At 46.3% G+C, this 20,000-nt stretch overlaps 5 protein-coding genes across 7 annotated transcripts in view; 3 read left to right on the top strand and 2 right to left on the bottom strand.

Annotated features, from left to right (window-relative positions):
- Window positions 1–2,464: 2,464 nt before the first annotated feature.
- LOC126572032 (coagulation factor IX-like) lies at window positions 2,465–6,986 on the top strand. The gene is made up of 4 exons (XM_050231052.1): window positions 2,465–2,969; window positions 3,054–3,399; window positions 5,975–6,522; window positions 6,607–6,986. The coding sequence occupies exons 1-4, from the start codon at window positions 2,465–2,467 to the stop codon at window positions 6,984–6,986; spliced, it is 1,779 nt and encodes a 592-aa protein (XP_050087009.1).
- Window positions 6,987–9,119: 2,133 nt separating this feature from the next.
- Window positions 9,120–11,138, top strand: LOC126571414 (uncharacterized). The gene has a single exon (XM_050229905.1). The coding sequence runs from the start codon at window positions 9,317–9,319 to the stop codon at window positions 9,671–9,673; it is 357 nt and encodes a 118-aa protein (XP_050085862.1). The 5' UTR covers window positions 9,120–9,316; the 3' UTR covers window positions 9,674–11,138.
- Window positions 11,139–11,142: 4 nt separating this feature from the next.
- LOC126572027 (uncharacterized) lies at window positions 11,143–16,807 on the bottom strand. Its single transcript, XM_050231027.1, has 8 exons — window positions 16,158–16,807; window positions 15,419–15,640; window positions 15,071–15,344; window positions 14,423–15,008; window positions 13,319–13,514; window positions 12,460–12,654; window positions 11,839–12,357; window positions 11,143–11,471 (listed from the first exon to the last, which is right to left on the bottom strand). The coding sequence occupies exons 1-8, from the start codon at window positions 16,246–16,248 to the stop codon at window positions 11,143–11,145; spliced, it is 2,412 nt and encodes an 803-aa protein (XP_050086984.1). The 5' UTR covers window positions 16,249–16,807.
- Window positions 16,808–17,594: 787 nt separating this feature from the next.
- On the top strand, window positions 17,595–19,162 carry LOC126571387 (cellular tumor antigen p53-like). The gene is made up of 3 exons (XM_050229863.1): window positions 17,595–17,834; window positions 17,901–17,934; window positions 18,011–19,162. The coding sequence occupies exons 1-3, from the start codon at window positions 17,818–17,820 to the stop codon at window positions 19,115–19,117; spliced, it is 1,158 nt and encodes a 385-aa protein (XP_050085820.1). The 5' UTR covers window positions 17,595–17,817; the 3' UTR covers window positions 19,118–19,162.
- Window positions 19,163–19,407: 245 nt separating this feature from the next.
- LOC126571353 (dedicator of cytokinesis protein 1) overlaps window positions 19,408–20,000 on the bottom strand; it is a 33,707-nt gene continuing 33,114 nt past the window's right edge. For all 3 annotated transcript variants that reach the window (XM_050229785.1, XM_050229786.1, XM_050229787.1), the window contains one exon: window positions 19,408–20,000. This exon is cut by the window's right edge and continues 1,142 nt beyond it. The gene's annotated coding sequence lies outside the window, so the exon portion shown is untranslated.

Here is a 20,000-nt window from a genome sequence, read left to right as displayed (position 1 = left end):
TTCTACGAGTGTACTCGTCACGTGTTCGCTAAACCAACATTGGCTGTTCATACATTTTCATTGATTTAATAAAGTTGAACTACCAAATGTTTGTGAGAAATTATCATAGTCAAACCAGTGCCTTCGAAATGGACCGATCTGGGATACCGATTGATTATTGATTATCTTATTGAAACTTCCAGTTTCATGTTGTAAAATACGCTACAGCCACAGTACAATGTGCCCGGCATTCTTACGTCTTTTTTCATAGAAAGGGCAAAACGTTATGATGATTCACCTAGTTCAACTAGTTCGGTTTACACGAATGTCTGCTTGTCTATTGGGCTCGTGTTATGACTAATTGAATGTTCTATTATCGCCAAAGATGAACAGCAGTAATGTTTTTGAGCTGGCTTCTGATTAGCGATAAGATCAAATAGGTATCGCACGTTCTCATATACGCCGGAACCATTAATCAACATCGGAAAGATCGCCGATAGCATCGTTCTATATCAAATGATCATGCAAAATATTTCATCGAATCGTAAGGGATAATCTTTTTTTCTTCCAAGCCACGAAACATGCCAAAGCATGTTTTAAATCATGAATCGAAGCTCCAAAGATACACCAAGAGCTCTTCTGATCCTCTTTTCAAGCGAAAGAGGCTTGCCAATCGTTTGCTGTTCAGAGAGAGAGAAGCGACAAGACGTTACCGCGTGAACTAGTCAGCCCACGCGATACTCGATGACACGAATAGGAATCCAATTTATAAAGCAACGACGTCACTACTCGACGCGATCATAAGCCTGGTGGGGGCGTGAATCAAGCGCACAGTATAATATTCGCTCGCCGCTCCATTCAATAACTGAATGGGCTCGATCTCCAGCTTGCGTCACGACTGCCCCCCTCGAATTCATTCATGTTTTGGTTTCCACTCGCAACGATATGGTAGGCCTATGAAACAGGATGTTAGCCCCCAACACTAGTGGCGGGCGGGGGCTGGACTTTATCGCAAATACAACTGCTACAATTTACAACGAAATTCCTCCCTTTACGGTGGACCTGCACTATTCATCGTTTGATAAGAGGCAACAACAGTTGTAACTTTCATGGTTTCATTCATAAATTTGTGTTGTTCTGGTTGTTATCTGTTTCCGGTATACGATAACAGTCAGTCTTAGCTTGAGGTTTAGTAGCTAATGTGTGTCTGGAAAACGACTAGCATGCTGTAGAGGATCATGGCGAATCAATTTTCAATCATCAAGTGGATAAATGATTATCTCAGCGACGTTTGTATGAGTTAACCCTTTCCTCGAGGGTCCGTGGCTGAATAAGGATCACGGCTACATGCCAAATTCTATCGTCGATAAGCGACCAAAAATCGTTGCTGTCAAGGACGCTGGCCGTTTCGTGATAGGATAGCGAGAAAATCCCGCCAGCGGAGGCGGGAACAAAGGATTGGTGTTTGAAAACACATATAAGGAAGCGCTATTTCTATCATTCAGCTCCCTCCCCTTATTCATGATTTGTCAGCAGTACAACTCATGCATTTACTTTGAAACTCGTACATTACGGTACAGCATGTGAAGCATTTTTTACTTTTCATTCATAAATGGTTGTTATCTGTTTCCGGTATAAGCTGGAAGTCTCGTGCAGCAGCTTCAATACCTAAACATACAGCTCGTCCGTTCTTATATCGTATGCAAAAACATGTTTAAAGGCATGAAACATTTTTGAAACATGATGTTAAGCAACTGTAGCATAAAATGGTGTATTGTATGCTAATATAAACACTTATAACGGGCAGTTGGCCAGTCCAGCTGGACTTCGAGTAGTTACATTTGCAAAGAACACACCCAGGATGCAGTAATTTCGCGTCAGACACTCGTTGGAGAAGGATATTCGTCAGTCGCAGCGGAACTAAGGTAAGTCGTTTCAGTCAACAAATCAATTCGTTCGCTTCGCTGTGTCCGTTTTGGCAACGAGGAAACGGAAGAGGAAGTTAACGTTATAAGATAAAAGTTTGCTCACAGGAAGCAGGAAGCTGTGTTTCAATCGTTCCGTTTTCCCCGATTCGATGTAGTTGAACAAACTATCGGTTCTACTATGAATCGCTACTGCCTACAGCAGCAGGAGACGCGATAAATCGGGTAAAACATATAGATGTTTGCGTCACTGCAATTTATGCTTCAGTCGATGATTCCCTCTCGTTCTTGCACAGCTCTTTGTGAGGAATTCGTCACTAATGCTAGCGGTTGACCATTGGTAATAGAAGCATTCGGTAGAAGAGGTCGGCGTGCTGATTGCGCGGTAGCCTTTTTCTTTCCCGTTGAAACATTTATTACCATATAGCATTGAACTTTTCGATGCATTCGTGGTGTGATTCGCAACAGTTGAGGACGTATCCACTTTCCAGTCCAGCGGAAAGGACGCCTCGGTGCCTTAAACTCTATACTCGTTGGTGTGGCTTACACTGTCGACCATTATGGCTTACAAGTTCCGACAAATGATGTGTCCTTGCGGCATTGTGCACCTAGTGTCTATTTTGGCTTATCTGCATCCGGTCATCGCGATCGTCGGTGGTAAAGACGCAGTTAAGGGTGCTTATCCTCACATGGCACTGCTCGGCCGACTCGCATCTGAGGATACACATAGTGCTTACGAATGGTTTTGTGGTGGTTCCCTCATCTCGGATCGGTTCGTCCTTACGGCAGCTCACTGTGCATGCAACAAAATGAAGAACGCCCCAACGATCGTGCGCTTGGGAGAACACAATCTGAAGGATAGCCAGTCGGCAAGCCGCCAGGACTTTGGTGTCCAGAGGATCGTACATCACCCCAACTTCCAGCACGCCTACAACGATATCTCTCTGATTGAGTTGAGTGCACGAGTTATCTTCAACCAATTCATTCAACCCGCTTGCCTGTGGTCGAGCAATGAGGACCCAGTGCATCCGTTAGTCGCTACGGGATGGGGAAGCATGGGATATTGTAAGTATTCCGCCAACGAACGATAGATTTTATCTTATATCTTAGTCCATCACTGATGATTTTTCTCTCTTTATCTCTCTTCAGATGGTGAACAGGCAACAGTCCTGCAACATGTACAAATTCCACTTGTCGCGAACGGACCCTGCAATCAAAAAATAGTTCGAAATCGCCGCCTACGATACGGTATTCTGGGAATGCAAATGTGTGCCGGTGATGTGAACGGTGGAAAGGACACTTGTGCAGGAGATTCTGGTGGCCCTCTTCAAGTTCTCGTACCGGTAGCCGATCATAAAAGTGGTCGGTGCTCTAGTTCCTACTATGTAGTTGGCATTACTTCCAATGGTATGATTTGTGGTGCAGCCGATCGCCCCGGTATTTATTCGCGAGTTTCTTCCTATGTACCATGGATTAATCAAATTCTAGATTCTGTGTAGACTCTTATCCGTAGTGCTTAACGTAGATTTATATTAAATAGCTAGGATTGAAATGCTTTAAGCAGGGCCATCCCGTTACAGTTAGTTCGCTAGTTAGTTTAAATCATTTAATTTATTTAATTTATTTATGAATGAGATGTTTTGTGAACTGTAGACTTATGAAGTCATAAGCTATCAAATTAGATGAACGAAGTTATAAATTAAAAAATCTGTGATAAATAGTTCGAGTTTCTAGCAAAAAATAGATTTGTACATTAGAACAGCACATCTGTCGTACTTTGTCGTAAACGACGATGCAGCCAGTTAATTCTTCTCAGAACTTCCTGATGGACAGGGAGAAAGTGATCGCACCAGTTTGCAATGAAGCGAACAATGCAAAACAATTATCAGGCGTCTATGGTGTTTCAATTTTGAAGAGTAGAAAACTATTCATCAGGAAGCAATGATTGTTAATATATCACATCCTGAATGGGTATTCCTTGTGAAAACCCCAATAACTCAAGCAGTACAAATTGTGTTCTTACATTCATGAATATTCGAGCATTATATGCTTGCGTGAGCCCGTCGTCATTTCCGTTCGATAGTAGCATATTTCCCTTTTCATAATGAATGGCAAGCACTGATTCTGCTGAAACTTGCTGCAAGATTCTGATTGTGATGCGGAAGTAGCCGTTGAGTCCTCGAGGATGTGACGTATTGCCGCCTAGAAGCAATCATATAGCTCCAAAACGTAACGGTTGGCTTCGTATCGAGTTGGATCGAGTGATAAACGAGATTCATTGGAAATAATGCGAACATCGTTGTGCTTGTAGCGCTGTATAAATTGAAAAACAACCATATATGGTATAGAAGAGTGGTCCATGTTTTTGACTCTAGCAATAGGAAGTGGAAGTACCACAAGCCGGCAAATGATTCATTTGATCGACGCATTTCAATCGAAACGAGGAACAGACCATAGGTTTGCGGATAGCTTCATAGAGGGTGAAAATGCCGCACACTCCCTAGTAAGTACCCTAGCACTTAGTAAAGTGTTTCAGTCCTTTTATCGCTTATGAATCGTTTCTTGTTAATATCGAAGAAAAAAACCACCCGAAAGGGGGTTTTAGAGTATAATTCAAGATTAGGCGACTCATAAGCTGTTCTTTTTACGTCATCATAAACGCAAAAACCGTTCATTGATTATTTGCGAGAAATATGCAACAAAAGGAATGGAACACAGAGCAGAGTATCCGAACGAATACTGATAAACAAATTGAATTGAAAAATTATGGGTTTTACGTGTTATGGCGGTTCACTGTGGGACGAGCTGTTGGGAGAACAGATTCTTATCGCCCAGAACATTGATATGCGAAGGATAATGCATCAACCCACCATCCAATACGCATAAAACGGTATCCCTCGGCTCATCTGAGTTATAGTAATTAAACCAGAACCGTCGACAAACCAGCCGACCAGCTGATGTTAACAGCTTAGTTAACGAATAGTTAATCGTGGTTGATATTGTAATAAAAAATATATAAAAATTTAAAAGATGATGAAATGTCTAACATGCCAACTGTAATGTGTCCTTGTTGACAATATTTAAAAATACTTTTACTTTCTTGCATCATAGCCTGGACATTTCTTATAAAAAAAAACCATGTACATTATGTACATTCATTAGAAATTGGTTGCACGCGTACATTATTAGTCCCGTTACAGCATAACATATTTTAAAAATGAGGACTCGTTATCAGTGCCATTCGATGGCCGGATGGTGGCCGGATTTCCCACGCAATTAATGTCAACCATTCGGTAACAAACTCATTTCTGGTGAAATGTGCTCCCAAGTTGATTGTGTGGCGGAAGCTGTCGAGTGGTCCTCGGGGATGTGACGTATTTCCGCCAAAGATCGATCACATAACAGTAACCAAAACATTTTTGTTTGGCTTTGTTTCCAAGCACACTACGATCGTAGCAATTCGGTCAGCTTCCGGTCGCTTGCACCAGCAGTCACCACTTCAATTCGTATCCCTTCGCACCGTCTGCATCACAACATTTCACATCATAGAGGCACGCCGAAGGTCCGGCATGATTCACAATCTTTTCGACACCGGCTCCACTCATTGGCTGTCTGCGCATTGCTCGCGGAGGCCAAGTCCCCTCCATCTCTTTCGAATCAGTTCATCTCGTGGCGCTTGTAAGCCTTTCTCACTCTTGAAGAGCTCGATTGCAAGCCACGAACTTGATTTGTCTTGTTCGTCTACCAGCAGAAGCTCTTCGGTACGATCAAACCGCTTACATTCGCTTGTCGACGCTCTCACTGTTAGCACCTGTGAAGATCCTGAGAGATTATTAGAATTCTACCGTTTTCATCGCGCTTTAGATCGCAACTTATCAGTGATTTTGTTTCGGCTCGGAGTTCGTTGTAGAAAATGAAAATAAGTAAACATACAACCTTAAACAGTAATGGTGTAGCAATAAAGTGGCTTCAGTGGTAGCACAATTGTGTCAATACTGCCATATTCTTTATGGTGCACGGTGTAACCGGATGTTTGTAGGGCTTTTAAATCCTACTTGTGATTGTGATAGCCGTGGTTGTTGTGCGAAGAAAAACATGAAATCCAAATTACGAATAGACAAGGTCGCACGCCTTGTAGTGCATTGCGTGTTGATGTTTGTGGTGACTCATATACATCCGGTCATCGCGATCGTCGGCGGGGAGGATGCGGTCAAAGGAGAATACCCTCACATGGCACTGCTCGGTCGACCATCGACTGGAGACTCCGACGGTTCTGGTGACCTTGCCATTGAATGGTTCTGTGGTGGTTCCCTCATCTCGAATCGGTTCGTCCTTACGGCGGCTCACTGTGCATACAACAAAATGCAGAACCCTCCAACGATCGTGCGCTTGGGAGAACACAATCTGAAGGATAGCCAATCGCCAAGCCGCCAGGACTTTGGTGTCCAGAGGATCGTACATCACCCCAACTTCCAGCACGCCTACAACGATATCTCTCTGATAGAGTTGAGTGCACGAGTTATCTTCAACCAATTCATTCAACCCGCTTGCCTGTGGTCGAGCAATGAGGACCCAGTTCATCCGTTAGTCGCTACGGGATGGGGAAGCATGGGATATTGTAAGTATTCCGCCAACGAACGATAGATTTTATCTTATATCTTAGTCCATCACTGATGATTTTTCTCTCTTTATCTCTCTTCAGATGGTGAACAAGCAACATTCCTGCAACATGTACAAATTCCTCTTGTCGCGAATGGAGTCTGCAACCAAAGAATATTCCCGAGCCGTCGCCTACGATACGGTATTCTGGGAATGCAAATGTGTGCCGGTGATGTGAACGGTGGAAAGGACACTTGTGCAGGAGATTCTGGTGGCCCTCTTCAAGTTCTTGTACCGGAAGCCGATCGGAGAAGCGGAAAGTGCTCCAGTTTTTACTATGTTGTTGGTGTAACATCGAATGGCATGATATGCGGCACGGTAAATCAACCTGGCATATACTCACGAGTTTCCTGTTACATACCATGGATTACTCAAATACTCAGTAGCGACCGCGGTGATAAGCTTGTGTTCGGCGATGCATGATGATTCATCACTGTGAGTGCTATGAACATCACAATCCATACTGATATATTGATTTTTAGAAATCGTCGAGCTCACTCAAAACAATTGTGATAGGTTGTATGCGGTGCAATACTTCTCTATTGCGTCCTACTATTACGACAGTAAATTGGAGCTAAGTTTTATTCGATTATTGTAGGACACGGATTGAAGGAGGAATATTTTAATTACCTATCGTTACCATTATGTTTTGTACTCTCTCAGTCATTTAGGGTTTGACATATGCATACTCGCATTAGACAAAATATTAATCATCTAAGTAGCTCGATTCGCTGACGATGAAAAATACAGAACAAAAATGGTTTGCTGAGGAAGAACAAAAAAAAAGTAATTCGATAGGACGACCTTGATAAGAAATACGTAAAACAACCCAAGGCTGCTAATTCGAATAAAAGACAAACAAAGAAATACGCTTTTCTCTAGAAACAAACCCCCACCCCCCACTCTCCTCATCGCCTCTTCATCTACATTGGTTAATTTATGTAAAACCATCGCCGAAGCTATTTATTGTTCCAATAAGTCAACAAGACTGACAATGTATTTATCTTGCCATGTGAAATAAAATATAAAAATAACCATGCATGCGTTAAACATGTCTATCGATTCGATCATAAATCCCCCTCAAATGCTGGAGACAGCTGATCTTCCCTGTGCTAGCCATTTGAAAGAAGAAAAAAAAAACAAGTATCAAGATAAGCCCATTTTGTTAGGCAAGATACGGAGCAGGAGCAGCAAGCTCATCCCACACAGTGGGAGATAATGTCCTGGCATACATAATGTTGCGGTTTCTAAAAATAGCGAATCGGCAGGGTGCCGAAAGTGCAAATTTTGAATAAAAAGCTAATATGATCCGTCTGGTCTAGTCGATGGAATAAAGATTATCCAAAAGATTACCTTCTTCGCCGTGCGTCGAAAACGGTCAAAGCAAAGTTCTGAGCTATTTTTAAACCTATCATTTCGATAGATATTCAAATAAACCTGTTCCTTTCCTTCCTAAAAATAGCATCTCATTTGCCTGCGATGGGAAGATGCTTCCACACAGCCTTTTGTTGCGTGGTGGACGGGCATTTCATTTTCCAGAGTGTTCCATGAACCTCATCCCATCGATTGCATCGATGAGCCGATAGCCGATTCAACACGCTGTGATGTAAGGCGGAGGACTTGCGCTCTGATAATCCTGTGACAAAGGGATGTATAGACTTTCTTATCCAATCATTTTTAAATAAATATCAAATATCATTAGCTCAATATTACTAAGGGAAAATACTTTGATCAGCAATAAGATAATGCAAAAGAAACTATGAACAGGACACCACTTACCCGCGAAATGTTCACCAAGCGATGCAAGTGACGAGTAATGTAGTCAGATGCGTCATAGATTAGATTCGCTACAGCGGCAATTTCTTGTTTAATTTATGGTTTTCATTGATGACATTTATTATCCCATTCTTTTTGTTTTTAAATATTTCCATTGGAAATTTGCATTGATTGACGTGTTAGTCACACTGATTCTTAAATATTAAAGCTACTTATAAGTTAAACTCATCGGTTGATGTGCAATGGTTGATACAGAATGTGAATAATGATCAAACAGTGGCATCGCTATACGATGTGATCGGCTGCCAATTGGTTCGTTATTAGTAAAACAATTATGGGCACTGCAATCAAGCACTGCAATAAATTAGAGAGAACGAATAAATTTATTATTTCCAAGAGAACGAAGTTGATGATTCAAATTCCTCATGTTTAAAAAATTCAATGCGAGTACGAAACATCGAGACCCATACAGGGACCGGTCGTGTTTTTCCTAATTTCCTCGAAATGACCTGAACTGTCCAATTCCAGCTGATCAAACATTGAAGCAATACTAGATAATTGAGCTCACCCAATGTACAAAGTAATGGTTTTCGGTATTTTCTTACCTACTATACCTGCGAAACATCAAACATCGGCATGTCTTTCAAATCGGCCAACGGTACGTTAGCCATTTTGAGCCCTTTCACCACGTGGTGCAGCCAATCTTTCGCTCGCGGTTGTGCGACATGTCAGAATCATCATGTGACGACGTCCGGTAGCTGATTACCTGGTCGCAATACGGTTAGCCAGACAAACACACACCACCACCAGTGGGTTGTAGGACGGGAAAACCGACCTACCGAACCGCAGGCGGCGCCATCATCAACACCAACGTGCCGTCGATTGAGAAACAGGTTATCAAACAGGACCCGACGGCTGCAGATCGTCGTTCAGACGGTTCGTCGTCATCAACACGGTGTTAGTTCCCATCCAGCAACATGGCACGCCACATCGCTCTACCGTCGCTGCTGATCGCCACCTTGCTGCTCTGCCTAGTAGGAGTTGGTTTCGCCCAGAACCGCGACTTTGTGTTTCCGCCCGTAGACGATCTGGCCATCGGTGATCCGTGTATTATTCCGCCAGTGAAGAACGGATTTTCCCGTCCGGAGCAAGGAATTTGCCGACGAGTGCGTGACTGTACTACCTTCCTGCCACGCCTCATCCGCCATCCGTTCGATATTCGTCGAGATGTGTGCTTCTTCGAGGTGCAGGAGCCGGTCGTGTGTTGTACGCACGAAACCAACGACAACGCAATAAGTTCCGAGAATCAGCTAGATGGCTACCCGTGGGATTAGATTTCACTGTATAGTGAACATCGACATACTGAGAAGATGCAGTGCAGAACAAAGAACCAATGCAGATCGTAAGGATGGCGATTGTGATGCTGATACTAAGGCCAGCCTCACGGGCATGAGTCAAACGTGTTTTCCATATCATATCACCAACGGAGTGTCTTTGTCAGTGATGAGGTACTGGTTTTATCATAGATCATAGCTACACCGAGAGAGAGAGAGAGGGAGAGAGAGTAAGAGTGATCCCTATTACTAGAATAAGCATACTCCCCTAATGCTACGCGAAATCACTTTGTTGTCATGGCGACGTTGTTCATGATGAAGTTATTGTTAGAATTGAGCAGGAAAATAAATGCGTCGTAGAATCTTGTACGGCACCACTACAACTTTGTCATGTTCTGGAATTCCAACTCGTACACCACCTGTTACCGCCACAAACATTTGTTTCTAAACCCCCGACAAAAGGAACTGATGAGGTGCACTGTGCATTGCACAGCACCACCCAACACCACAGCTATGCCAACCTTCGGCAGAACATGCATGCTTTCTTCCCATGGCCAGCACCCTTTCACGTCGTCAAACCTGATCGGAAAGCATGGGGTTTTCCCGAGGTCGCGGTGAGTCAACGATCGTTCCATTCATCATGCAGCGACTGTTCAGCGTGGAGTTACAAATGAGCTGGGGTCGAAAAGCAAACCATTATCACATTCGGGCGCATATACTTATCACGTTTACGCATTAAGCATTCTCATCATCAATTACCATGTTTCAATAGACGGAATCGCTTCATTTTGTTGAGTGTTTACCGTCACTTTTATCAGCTGTAGTGAAATTAATCATTCTTCTCTTTCATTTCATTCATCAAACTGGCCTGGTCTGTGTGAGGGAAATAATTTTCTGCAGGATAACGAATGATACCTGATCGTATAATGTACTAATAACTTTAACAACCAACCACTACCTCCTCAGCAAACATTGCGGTCATGGTATGAAGCCACAAATCACCGAGCACGGCACACAGTTTGCGTAGCTCTCCCAACCATCCCACTCCGTTCATCGTGAACTGCTCTGACGTGCACGGCTCTGGGGAGTCACTTCCGAGTGAGCCCAAAACGGAAACCGGTTCCAAGCTAATCCAATGTGTGCATAATGATTCGCGCGGGGTCCTCCTCCTTATCAGATCGTAGCTCCACAGCTTTCGTAATGGCACGCCACATCACCCTCACCGAACTGAACGGTGCTATACGGGCGGTGCACCGGATCGTGTTTCGGAGTAAAGTAGCACGCCGATCCGTCGCCCTGGTATCGTCATATCGTCGTTGCTTGTATTCAAATGTCTTTTGCTTGATAGTAAATGCTATTGAGGTTCCTTTTTGCATTGTGCAATACATCCTCGTACAAGCCTGCTGATCGAATACCGTGCAGCAGTAGGAGTCGGTCGTCGTTTGATCGGTCGCAGTTCGGTGAGTGCATCATTTTCCCGGCCACACGACACTCTCTATCCAGTCGAGGTAGTGCGAGACGCGCGTATACACGCCCGGTGATGAGGAGCCACATATGTTCCCGAATGAGGTGATGCCGATGATGTAAGCAGAGCAGGCAGCATCCTCGGCGAAGATCTGGAGCGGACCTCCCGAATCGCCGGTACACGTGTCCTTGCCACCGGCCAGGACACCAGCACACATTTGTCCGTCGATCAACCCCTGCGGTACTTGGCGGTTACTGCGGAAGTACACATTGCAGGCGGTCGTCTCGAACAGATCCAGTGTCACCTTCAGCAGATCCTTTGTGCCGGTGCCGCCTTGTAACACAATTGGGTTGTTTTGGAGGGGGAGGTGGTTGGAAAAGAACAAAACGGTATCGATTAGTCAAATTGGCGAGCTCGGATCGGAATCGGAAGGTATGCAAATGCCCCGCTAACCGTTCGCAACGCATATTGTACAAATTTTCTTCTGAAAATCTGAGCAAAAGCACAAACCGGAATAACCGGAATTGACGAGAATCTTCTTCCTATTCGCGCGGCAACAAACGTTGTGCGCATTTCGGTTCGGTTTAGGTTTGGGGCAGTATAGACAATAGATGAGATGGGAAGCTTCACTTCAACCGGTACGTGATCGGTACTTGAAGCACCGCGAGTGATGCGCGTACTTGCGAATCGCGGCACTTACCAGTTTCGAGAGCTCCAAATCCGATGGCAACGCCCTTTGTCCGGTCAATGTTGGGCGAAGAGTAGAGACAGGCAGGTCGAATGATGCGCGAGAAGGTCACCGGTTGTTCCAGCTTCAGTAGCGCAATGTCGTGGTAGCTCTGGCGGACCTTGTACTGTGGATGGCGTTTGTACTCCGCCACACGGACATCCAGCGGTTCCGGGTAGTCCGGATTGTTCTCCTTCACCTCGCCCAGCCTCACAAGGATGTTGCGCGTCACGACGCAGTGTGCGGCCGTCAGGACCCACTGTTCGCTGACCAGCGTACCGCCGCACTGGAACGAATAGCGGCCACTTTCGTCGGGCATGGCCAACCGGACCAGGTGTGGAAACTCACCGAGCCGTGCCTCCGTACCACCGACGATCAGATTGGTGTCCGTTGGGCACCGGTTCTGTTCCTTGTGCTTCACCACTGACGATCCGACCCCGAGCGTCCCCAGTAGCACATTACCACCGGCCGAACGCCCATACTCGGCACATTCTAGCCATGGCAGAGAAACGGGAAGAGTGGAACCAACGATCAATTAGCAACACGATGGAGCATGGACACGATCGGACCGGCTGCGGTTCCGTATAAACTCACTTTTCTCACTGAGCCGCTGGTGGACGTTGTTTAGCTGCGCAAGTCGCTGCTCGTAGTCCACGGGGCAGCACACGATCGCCTGTTTCGGGGTGTAGCCACAGATCTTCACCACACGTGACACCTCAAGGAGGGGCCGGCACACACTGTACCCTCGGCAGATGCCGGGTTCGTTATTGTACTGACAGGAATCACCGTCTGAGGAGAGAAAGAAAAGGAAAAAAAACCACCGAATTAGTATCTAGAGGGTGCTTCCGCAGAGGGGCCTGACTCAATGAAACCAAGCATGATTCATCGGACACTCTCTGGTCGGTATTAGCATCAAGATCCATTAGCAGTATTGATTGCCGGGGATTCTTGAAGGCTGCCAGAACATGGATCGTGACCATCTCCGATCGTTTACGGTTTAAGATGGAGACGCCATTTCGATCGGAAACCAGCGGCCAACGGCCCTGAATGTCGACTTAAAATTGATCGTCGCAGTTCTTGTCGTAACGCCACGAATCCAGTAGTCCGTGGTAGATTGATTTGGATCGGATCTGCGTCTAGTATGCCATGGATTCGCGTCACGCCATGCATCACACTTTTCTCCACCTGGGATGGGTGTTAATTGGCGGGTAAATGTGAAACCAATGATTCGTGCGTTAGGATCGATCGGTTTAAGGGCTTGATGCGCCAATTGCGCATCCACCGTGCTGCTGCCTTGTCAATAATCGGCCACCAGACCGGACACGATCGCAAGACGCTAACGAAACTGGCGAAAGTCAATTGTATGAAAGAGCAAACCTCGCCGTCTTGGGCGTCTTTGCGTGGATGTTTCACAGCTCTTGTCGTTAATCAAACATTTGAAGCACCAACTTACCATTCGCCGCAAAGACACAGCTGGCCAGTGTTGATGCCACGATCACCAGCGTTACGATGCACCGGCTAGCGGACCAGAACACCATGGAACACATAACGATTTGATTTTTGTTGAAATATTTCGGGATCCACAGAGAATCGTGTTGCACTAGGATCGAACCACCTGCAACCTGAAGCGCGGAACCTTTTTTCCCTTTCTTTCACAATCAACAATCACCGTCGTGTGACGATCTCGTGCCACCCGGAATGCCACAGGAACTTCACGTTCACTCGATCGGAAGAAGACACTACTACGGATAGCGGACACCACCACCTGGCCCAAGTGGTCTAGACGACTGCTGGTGTCTCACGTCAGCCTCGTCCACGGCAACCAACAGCAGCAGCAGCAGCAGCAGCAGCAGCAACACACGGGTGCTGGCGGAATGGAAACAGCTTTTCGCGCCACTGTCTGATCACCGAATGGTCCGGGCGACCGGTTGTGTGTCGTGGTTTTATATCGGTGATCGTCGTCGCGATCGCGAACGCCACTCAGCGCATGGCGGTGAGATCGGTCGTGCGGTTAGTGGTCGTGTTCGTCAGCTTTCGGGTTCCGGAGAGGATTTCTTGTGGCGATGGCGGGTAAAAAGCCCCCAAAAACTCACCGGTGAATGAGACCGAGCGAGTCAGCGGGTCCAGCGGTTATTGAGAGTCGGTTATCGCGCATCGCGATCGTATTGTGGTGTGTGGTGTGGCCTGGAAGACGATCTGGAGACAGCGATCGTCGCATTAACATGTTCCTGGGGAAGCCCCCTACGATGCGATACGTGCGTGTTCGGGTTTATAGCTGGCAAGAGAGCGTCTGTTCGTTTCCGAACGTCCACCAGGAAAGGGGTTTTCCCTCGCGGTTATAAAATATCCCAGCGTAATGGGAGCTTTTTTGGGCAGTAGAAATTGTCACGTACGCATTAAAAAAGGTGAAATGTAAACTCGAAATCGCTATACAATTAGTGCAAAGATTGTGTCAAGTGTTTATTTATCGCAGTGATTATCTTCACTGATCGTTTTTAAAGGATCATCCACTTCCAGTGTTTATGCTGTCGACAGCCAGTGAACTCCGATGCGATCAGTATGGCCACACGACCGATTCGATCCAGTCCAGGTACGCGCTCACCTTGGTGTAGATGGCGGGTATGGCACTGCCACAGGCCTGCCCAAAGGACGTCAATCCGACGATGTAAAACGTGCACTGGTTCTCACCGCGCGTAATCTGCAGCGGACCACCGGAATCACCCTGGCATGTGTCGTGCCCACCGGCCTGATCACCGACGCACAGCTGCGTGTCCATGATGCCGAGTCGGATGTGCCGGTTCGCACGGTACCGTACCCCGCACACCTCGTTCTCGTACACGTACAGTGACACCTTGCGCAGTTCGTTCGCCTTCGTACCGAAACTCTCCGTCAATCCGAAACCCGTAGCGATGGCCGTACTGAAGGGCTGCAGCTCACCCTCATACAGGCAAGCTGGGCGGATAAAATCGGTAAAGATGACACGCTGGCGAAGTAGAATCAGCGCCAGATCGTTGTACTTTCCTTCCCTCCATTTGAAGGCCGGATGCAGGATGAAGCGCAGGATCTCGTAGTCTGCCGGTTCGGCACCGTCATCCGTGCGGTACAGATTCTGATCACCCAACCGTACGATCGTGGGTAGGGCACTGAAAGGACGAGGGTCGATTGAATGAATGAAGGAGTTGCAGTTCCGTTGAGCCAAACGTACCCATCGTCATCCTCCAAGTAGCAGTGAGCGGCAGTCAGGACGTAGTACTCACTGATAAGCGAACCACCGCAATCGAACGAGTAGCCCCCGGAACGCTGCGGCCAACCGATGGCCGCCATATGCGGGAATTCGCCCGGTTTCGTCACGTTGCCACCGACGATCAATTTTACCACCGTGTCACACTTCGATACCTCGACCTGCACCAGCGTCGGATTGAGTGTGAGCGCACTGATCGACACACTCTTCGTGGTCAGCTGTTTGTACTCGTTGCATTCTGCAACGAATCAACCGCGAGTCAGTAACGTGATCGTCAGGGAATCTTCTCTTTTTCTCTATCGTTTCACTTACTTTGTACGCTGATCCTTTCGGTGTTGTCACGGGAGACCGCAAACCCGGACGTTGCCGATAGACCCACGGGTCTGCCGCTGCTGGACGGGACCATGGACTGGGGGCAACAGACGATCGCTTCCTGTGTCGAGTAGCGGCATACGGTGATCCGATTGGTGGGCTTACATCTCGAGTACGGTGTGCAGACGCCTGGTTCACCCTGATGCGTACACTGTTCCCCTTCTGTAAAAAAAAACCAAAAAGCAAACGGAGAACAGGAGGACATTAACTACTATCCAGCACGACACTCCATCTCTGCATTCACAGACGCCGTTTCAAAGATGATGCAGTTCGTTTGGCACATCGTTTTCAGCGATCTTCTCAAGCATCTCTATCACGACCACACGGAACCGGCTACGATCGCGCCCGCTGTGTGCCTGTGTGCGCTCGATCGGTGCGAACGTTCTCCAGCAAGGTTGCCGTGGGGCTTCGATCGATGATTTGCGATCAGTAGTAGCATCGACCGTCGGATTCTCACGATTAGAAATGTAAACAACGGTCCGGTCTCACGCGATTGTCCGGTCGGCCATGGTGTTGGTGTGGCCGCTAAACGGAACAGTAACAACGAGCTTCTACTGTTGTGCCGCGGCTGCTGTACTGCGATCTTTAAGCTCTTGGGCGCGTCCGCGAATACGAAAACCGGACGACGAAATCTCCCGAGGGGAATTTGTCAACTTTTGCAATGAACCGTTTCTATTACCTTGCAGACCGGCACCATAATTCACGGCAATGCACAACACTAGCAGAACGATGGCAAGCCAGGATTGACCGAATATCGCATTGCGTTCCATTGCGTAGCTCACGCGGCAACACTATTCACTGAAAACACGGATAATACTCGAACCGGAATCGGATGCTGAATTTTGTGCGCATCTATTCCGCCGACCGGTTGAACGTATACTGTGCTAAGCCTCATCCCCCCCTCACGGTACTCAGCATGGAGCCGTATCGATACGCTCACACATTGCCTTTGGGGCTCACAGGCAACAGCCAGCGAAGAAGAATACGTTTGTTAGAATTCCGCCATCGTCATGCGAGAAGTTCTCTCATCGATCTGGTGAGGGAGAGAGCCAGAATGAGACATAAACCGCACCAGTCGGTGGGCCTATAAGGACGAATGGAGAACGAATCGAAACGAGGACGCCATCAGATAGAGTCATTTGCCAGCCAGTGATAAATGCCAGCTATAAAATGAGATAAAGCGGATGAATGGTTACACACCAAAAATACTTTGAAGAACCAGAGATACGCAAATGGGTGTAACACTTTCAAACATCTGTTAGGTGATCGTTTATGTAAATGTTGGAACAATCTCGATCAACGATCAATCTCTTCCGGACGTCGTATTGATGCGGTAGCGTGCCGTAGCGTAGCGTACAGCCGGCGATACATGAAGCGTAAACTCTCGTATAAACTCAGAATGTAATGCCAAAAAGTTTACGCTTCGTGTGGCAGGCATAATTGCATAAAAGTTTATACCGAAACGTCAAATGCAATTACATTCGTGCATCTGCAATTACACTATGCTATTACATCAATTACATGTGTTTCTGGCCACAAAAAACATAAATCGACGAGATAAGTTGATTTCTGAACATCTTTTTATATATTTTAAGATGTTTTTACTGTATATTAGCGATTGTAGAACCTTCAATTCTTTATAACGCTACGCTTCATGTTGGTGCTGTGTTTACGCTTGCTTTTACGCTCGGATTTACGCTCCGCGGGCCTATAATCTTTTTGACATAAGTATAATCTTTTTGGCATTACACTCTGAGTTTATACGAGAGTTTACGCTTCGTGTATTCCTACCTTACCAGTCGTTCCAGCATTATCATTGCGACGAGAATGGAACCTTCGAAGAGGTATAGAATTGTCCTATGTTACCGTAATGTTATGCTGCCGGATCTGATTTAATGATCTGAACCATTTGTAACTCCTCTAATTGTTCAGGCGATTTAGTAAATTCGATTGTCTGCGGCGTTTAGAAGTTGTTGTACTAAACTAATATTTTAGTACAACAACGGTCAGTTCAAATGTTCCAACGAAATCCAGCAAATCAACGAGTAAGGACGAGGGTTGATCGTGGGAAAAAATGTAAACAAACCCTGCGCTGAAATAAAAATACCGGGATCGGAACAGGAACCGCTAAATTGGCCGATTTTTTTAATATCTTGCACTTTTTATATTCAAAATCGTTATGGAAGTTGCGTAGCAGAGGCACCGAAAGCATTCTGTAGTTGTTCCCCGAGTTTCCGTTGATTTTCCGAGTGAAACTCGTACTGTTTGTCTTCACGGTGTCTGGTGTATTTGTCCTCGTCCTCGATCGAATCAGTCGCAGAGTCCTCAGACCTCATACCATGGCCGGAAACAGCACGTAAGTACGCTTGGCGATCTTGTCTTGACGTCTTTATCAAAAACGATTTTCTTCTCGTGTTCACAGCAATGAGAGCCAGGAGCTCCGGACTGGGCTTTCGGTAGGTTTGCCGTGCCGGCGGCACTATACAGAACTTTGTCGATGGCTAACCCGTTACTGTTTTCTGTCCCAAACAGCAACTACTGAACTCGGAAGATATTGATATGGGTTTGCACATGGTAGAGATCGATGGATCGGTGTTATCGACGTTTGTAGATCGTGTGATCGATGATTCCGTATCTTCGTTGAGCCAGGATTTGTTCAACGAATCAACGGTCGAGCAGGTGGTGCTGCGTGAATCAAAGAACCTGACCGGTAAACCACCGTCAGTTGAAGAGCTGTTGATCCCAGGTGTTTTCTTCACAGTGGAATTGCCGGGCGATCAATCCGCCTCGAGCGCTGGTTGGGTGTACTCGGACAAGCTGAAGAAGCTGTTCGTCAAACTCGAGGGCTCCTGCGCGTTTACTGTGAAGGTGGAGTGTGACTCAAACTCTCCGGCGCCGAACTGGTACGTTCGTGCCATGCTCGTCTTCACCTTGCCAGAATTCAACCATATACCCATCCAGCGCTGTCACAATCACCGAGCTAAAGATGCTCCAGAGGACGCCGACTTAAGTATGCACGTAATTCGGTGCCAGAATGGGGGCACGCAATACGTTGGCCGGGATGGTGGAGCTCTGTTTGAGGAACGGTGTGCCGTGCGAGTGACGCTCGAGGACAACAACGCGACTCTTGCGCTACAGTTCATGTGCCAGAACTCGTGCTTCAAGCCAGCGAAACTGACGGGAATCGTATTCACGCTGGAAGATACGTATGGTAACGTATATGGTCGACGCACGATGTCGCTGAAAATCTGTACCAACTACCGGCGAGACAAGCTAAACGAGGAAAATTCTCTTCGGTCTGGAAAAACACCAACGAAAACCCTCGATCGTAGCAGACCGTACAAACGGAATCGTACCGCAGGCGGAACAGTAGGCACGAGTCAGGCGGTAATCCCTAGCGGAAAGGTTAGGGTGAAGCAAGAGAGAGTTTCTATAGAACCATGTCGCATTAGTTTGACTCTACCGAGCCCACGGGTGGCGAAACGGGTTTTCGAGGCGGCCATTGGCTTGATCTCGAATGCAGTATTAAGAGCGGATAATGAGCAAGATAAAGCGACACTTATGACGTACATACAAACCATCCGGGAAGAACGGAGCTGCTCCCTGGACGGATGCAGCCAGGACAGCGAGATCCTATAGAGGCCGGAAGATATCAAGGATAGAAGAAGCTAGGATACCGTTAAAGTACAAACAAATCTTATGAAAACCATTCGTCGCCATCTTCATCGTTTTCAATGTGATAGAGTGCTTGTAGAGTGCAGGCCATTTGATAAAATCGTTGCCTTTTTGACAAGAATAACACCTTACACGGATTCCTTTAAGCCCTGTCATCGTGTGGGTTATTGGAAAAGAGGTGCGATGGAAGCGATTAATAAGAGTAAAATCGGACTCAGCTGAAACCCTAAGTTAGTCACTAGGAAAGAATCACGACACTTTTAAGTGATTTATTTGACATCCGTCATCGTTTACTATTGCTTAACTTGGTTCTAATTACTTAACCAAAAAAAAAGGAAAAAAAAACAAAGAAATTACCTTAGATTATGCCTACGCAATGATCACCGATATGTGCCGGTATGGAAGAGAGTGGTTAAGTCTAAAGCGTTGGGAGTAAATCCTCAAATGCAGAGGAGGATCCCGGGAGGGTTTAGGATTACTATTACGATGCTCTTGACGACTAACGAATCTTTTTTATACTTTTTAAACTTTTTCGAATGATTCATTAACGTTTGCGTCGTCCCTAAAAAAATATTCTATAAATAAAGTTCTCTTACATTACCGCTAATCCTCTGTCCTATCAATTTTGTAGATTTTGACTATTCCACCTACCAGCTCTATATCACTTCCATTTTGTCTTGCTTTTGTAGTAGTAGTGGAAGTAGTAGTATTGCAGCAGGCATGACGCACGCATATACTATCACGGACAATGACAACTATATATCTTTGGTTTTCCTTTTCTTTCCAATTCCGAAATGGTGCAACATGGTCCGTTTGTCACTGCCCTCGACGGTACCCCCCGCCGTTC

Source organism: Anopheles aquasalis, chromosome 2 (assembly GCF_943734665.1).
Source record: "Anopheles aquasalis chromosome 2, idAnoAquaMG_Q_19, whole genome shotgun sequence".
Classification (NCBI taxonomy): domain Eukaryota; kingdom Metazoa; phylum Arthropoda; class Insecta; order Diptera; family Culicidae; genus Anopheles; species Anopheles aquasalis.
The sequence above is the reverse complement of the archived record's forward strand: the minus strand, read 5'-3'. Positions and strand labels throughout refer to the sequence as shown.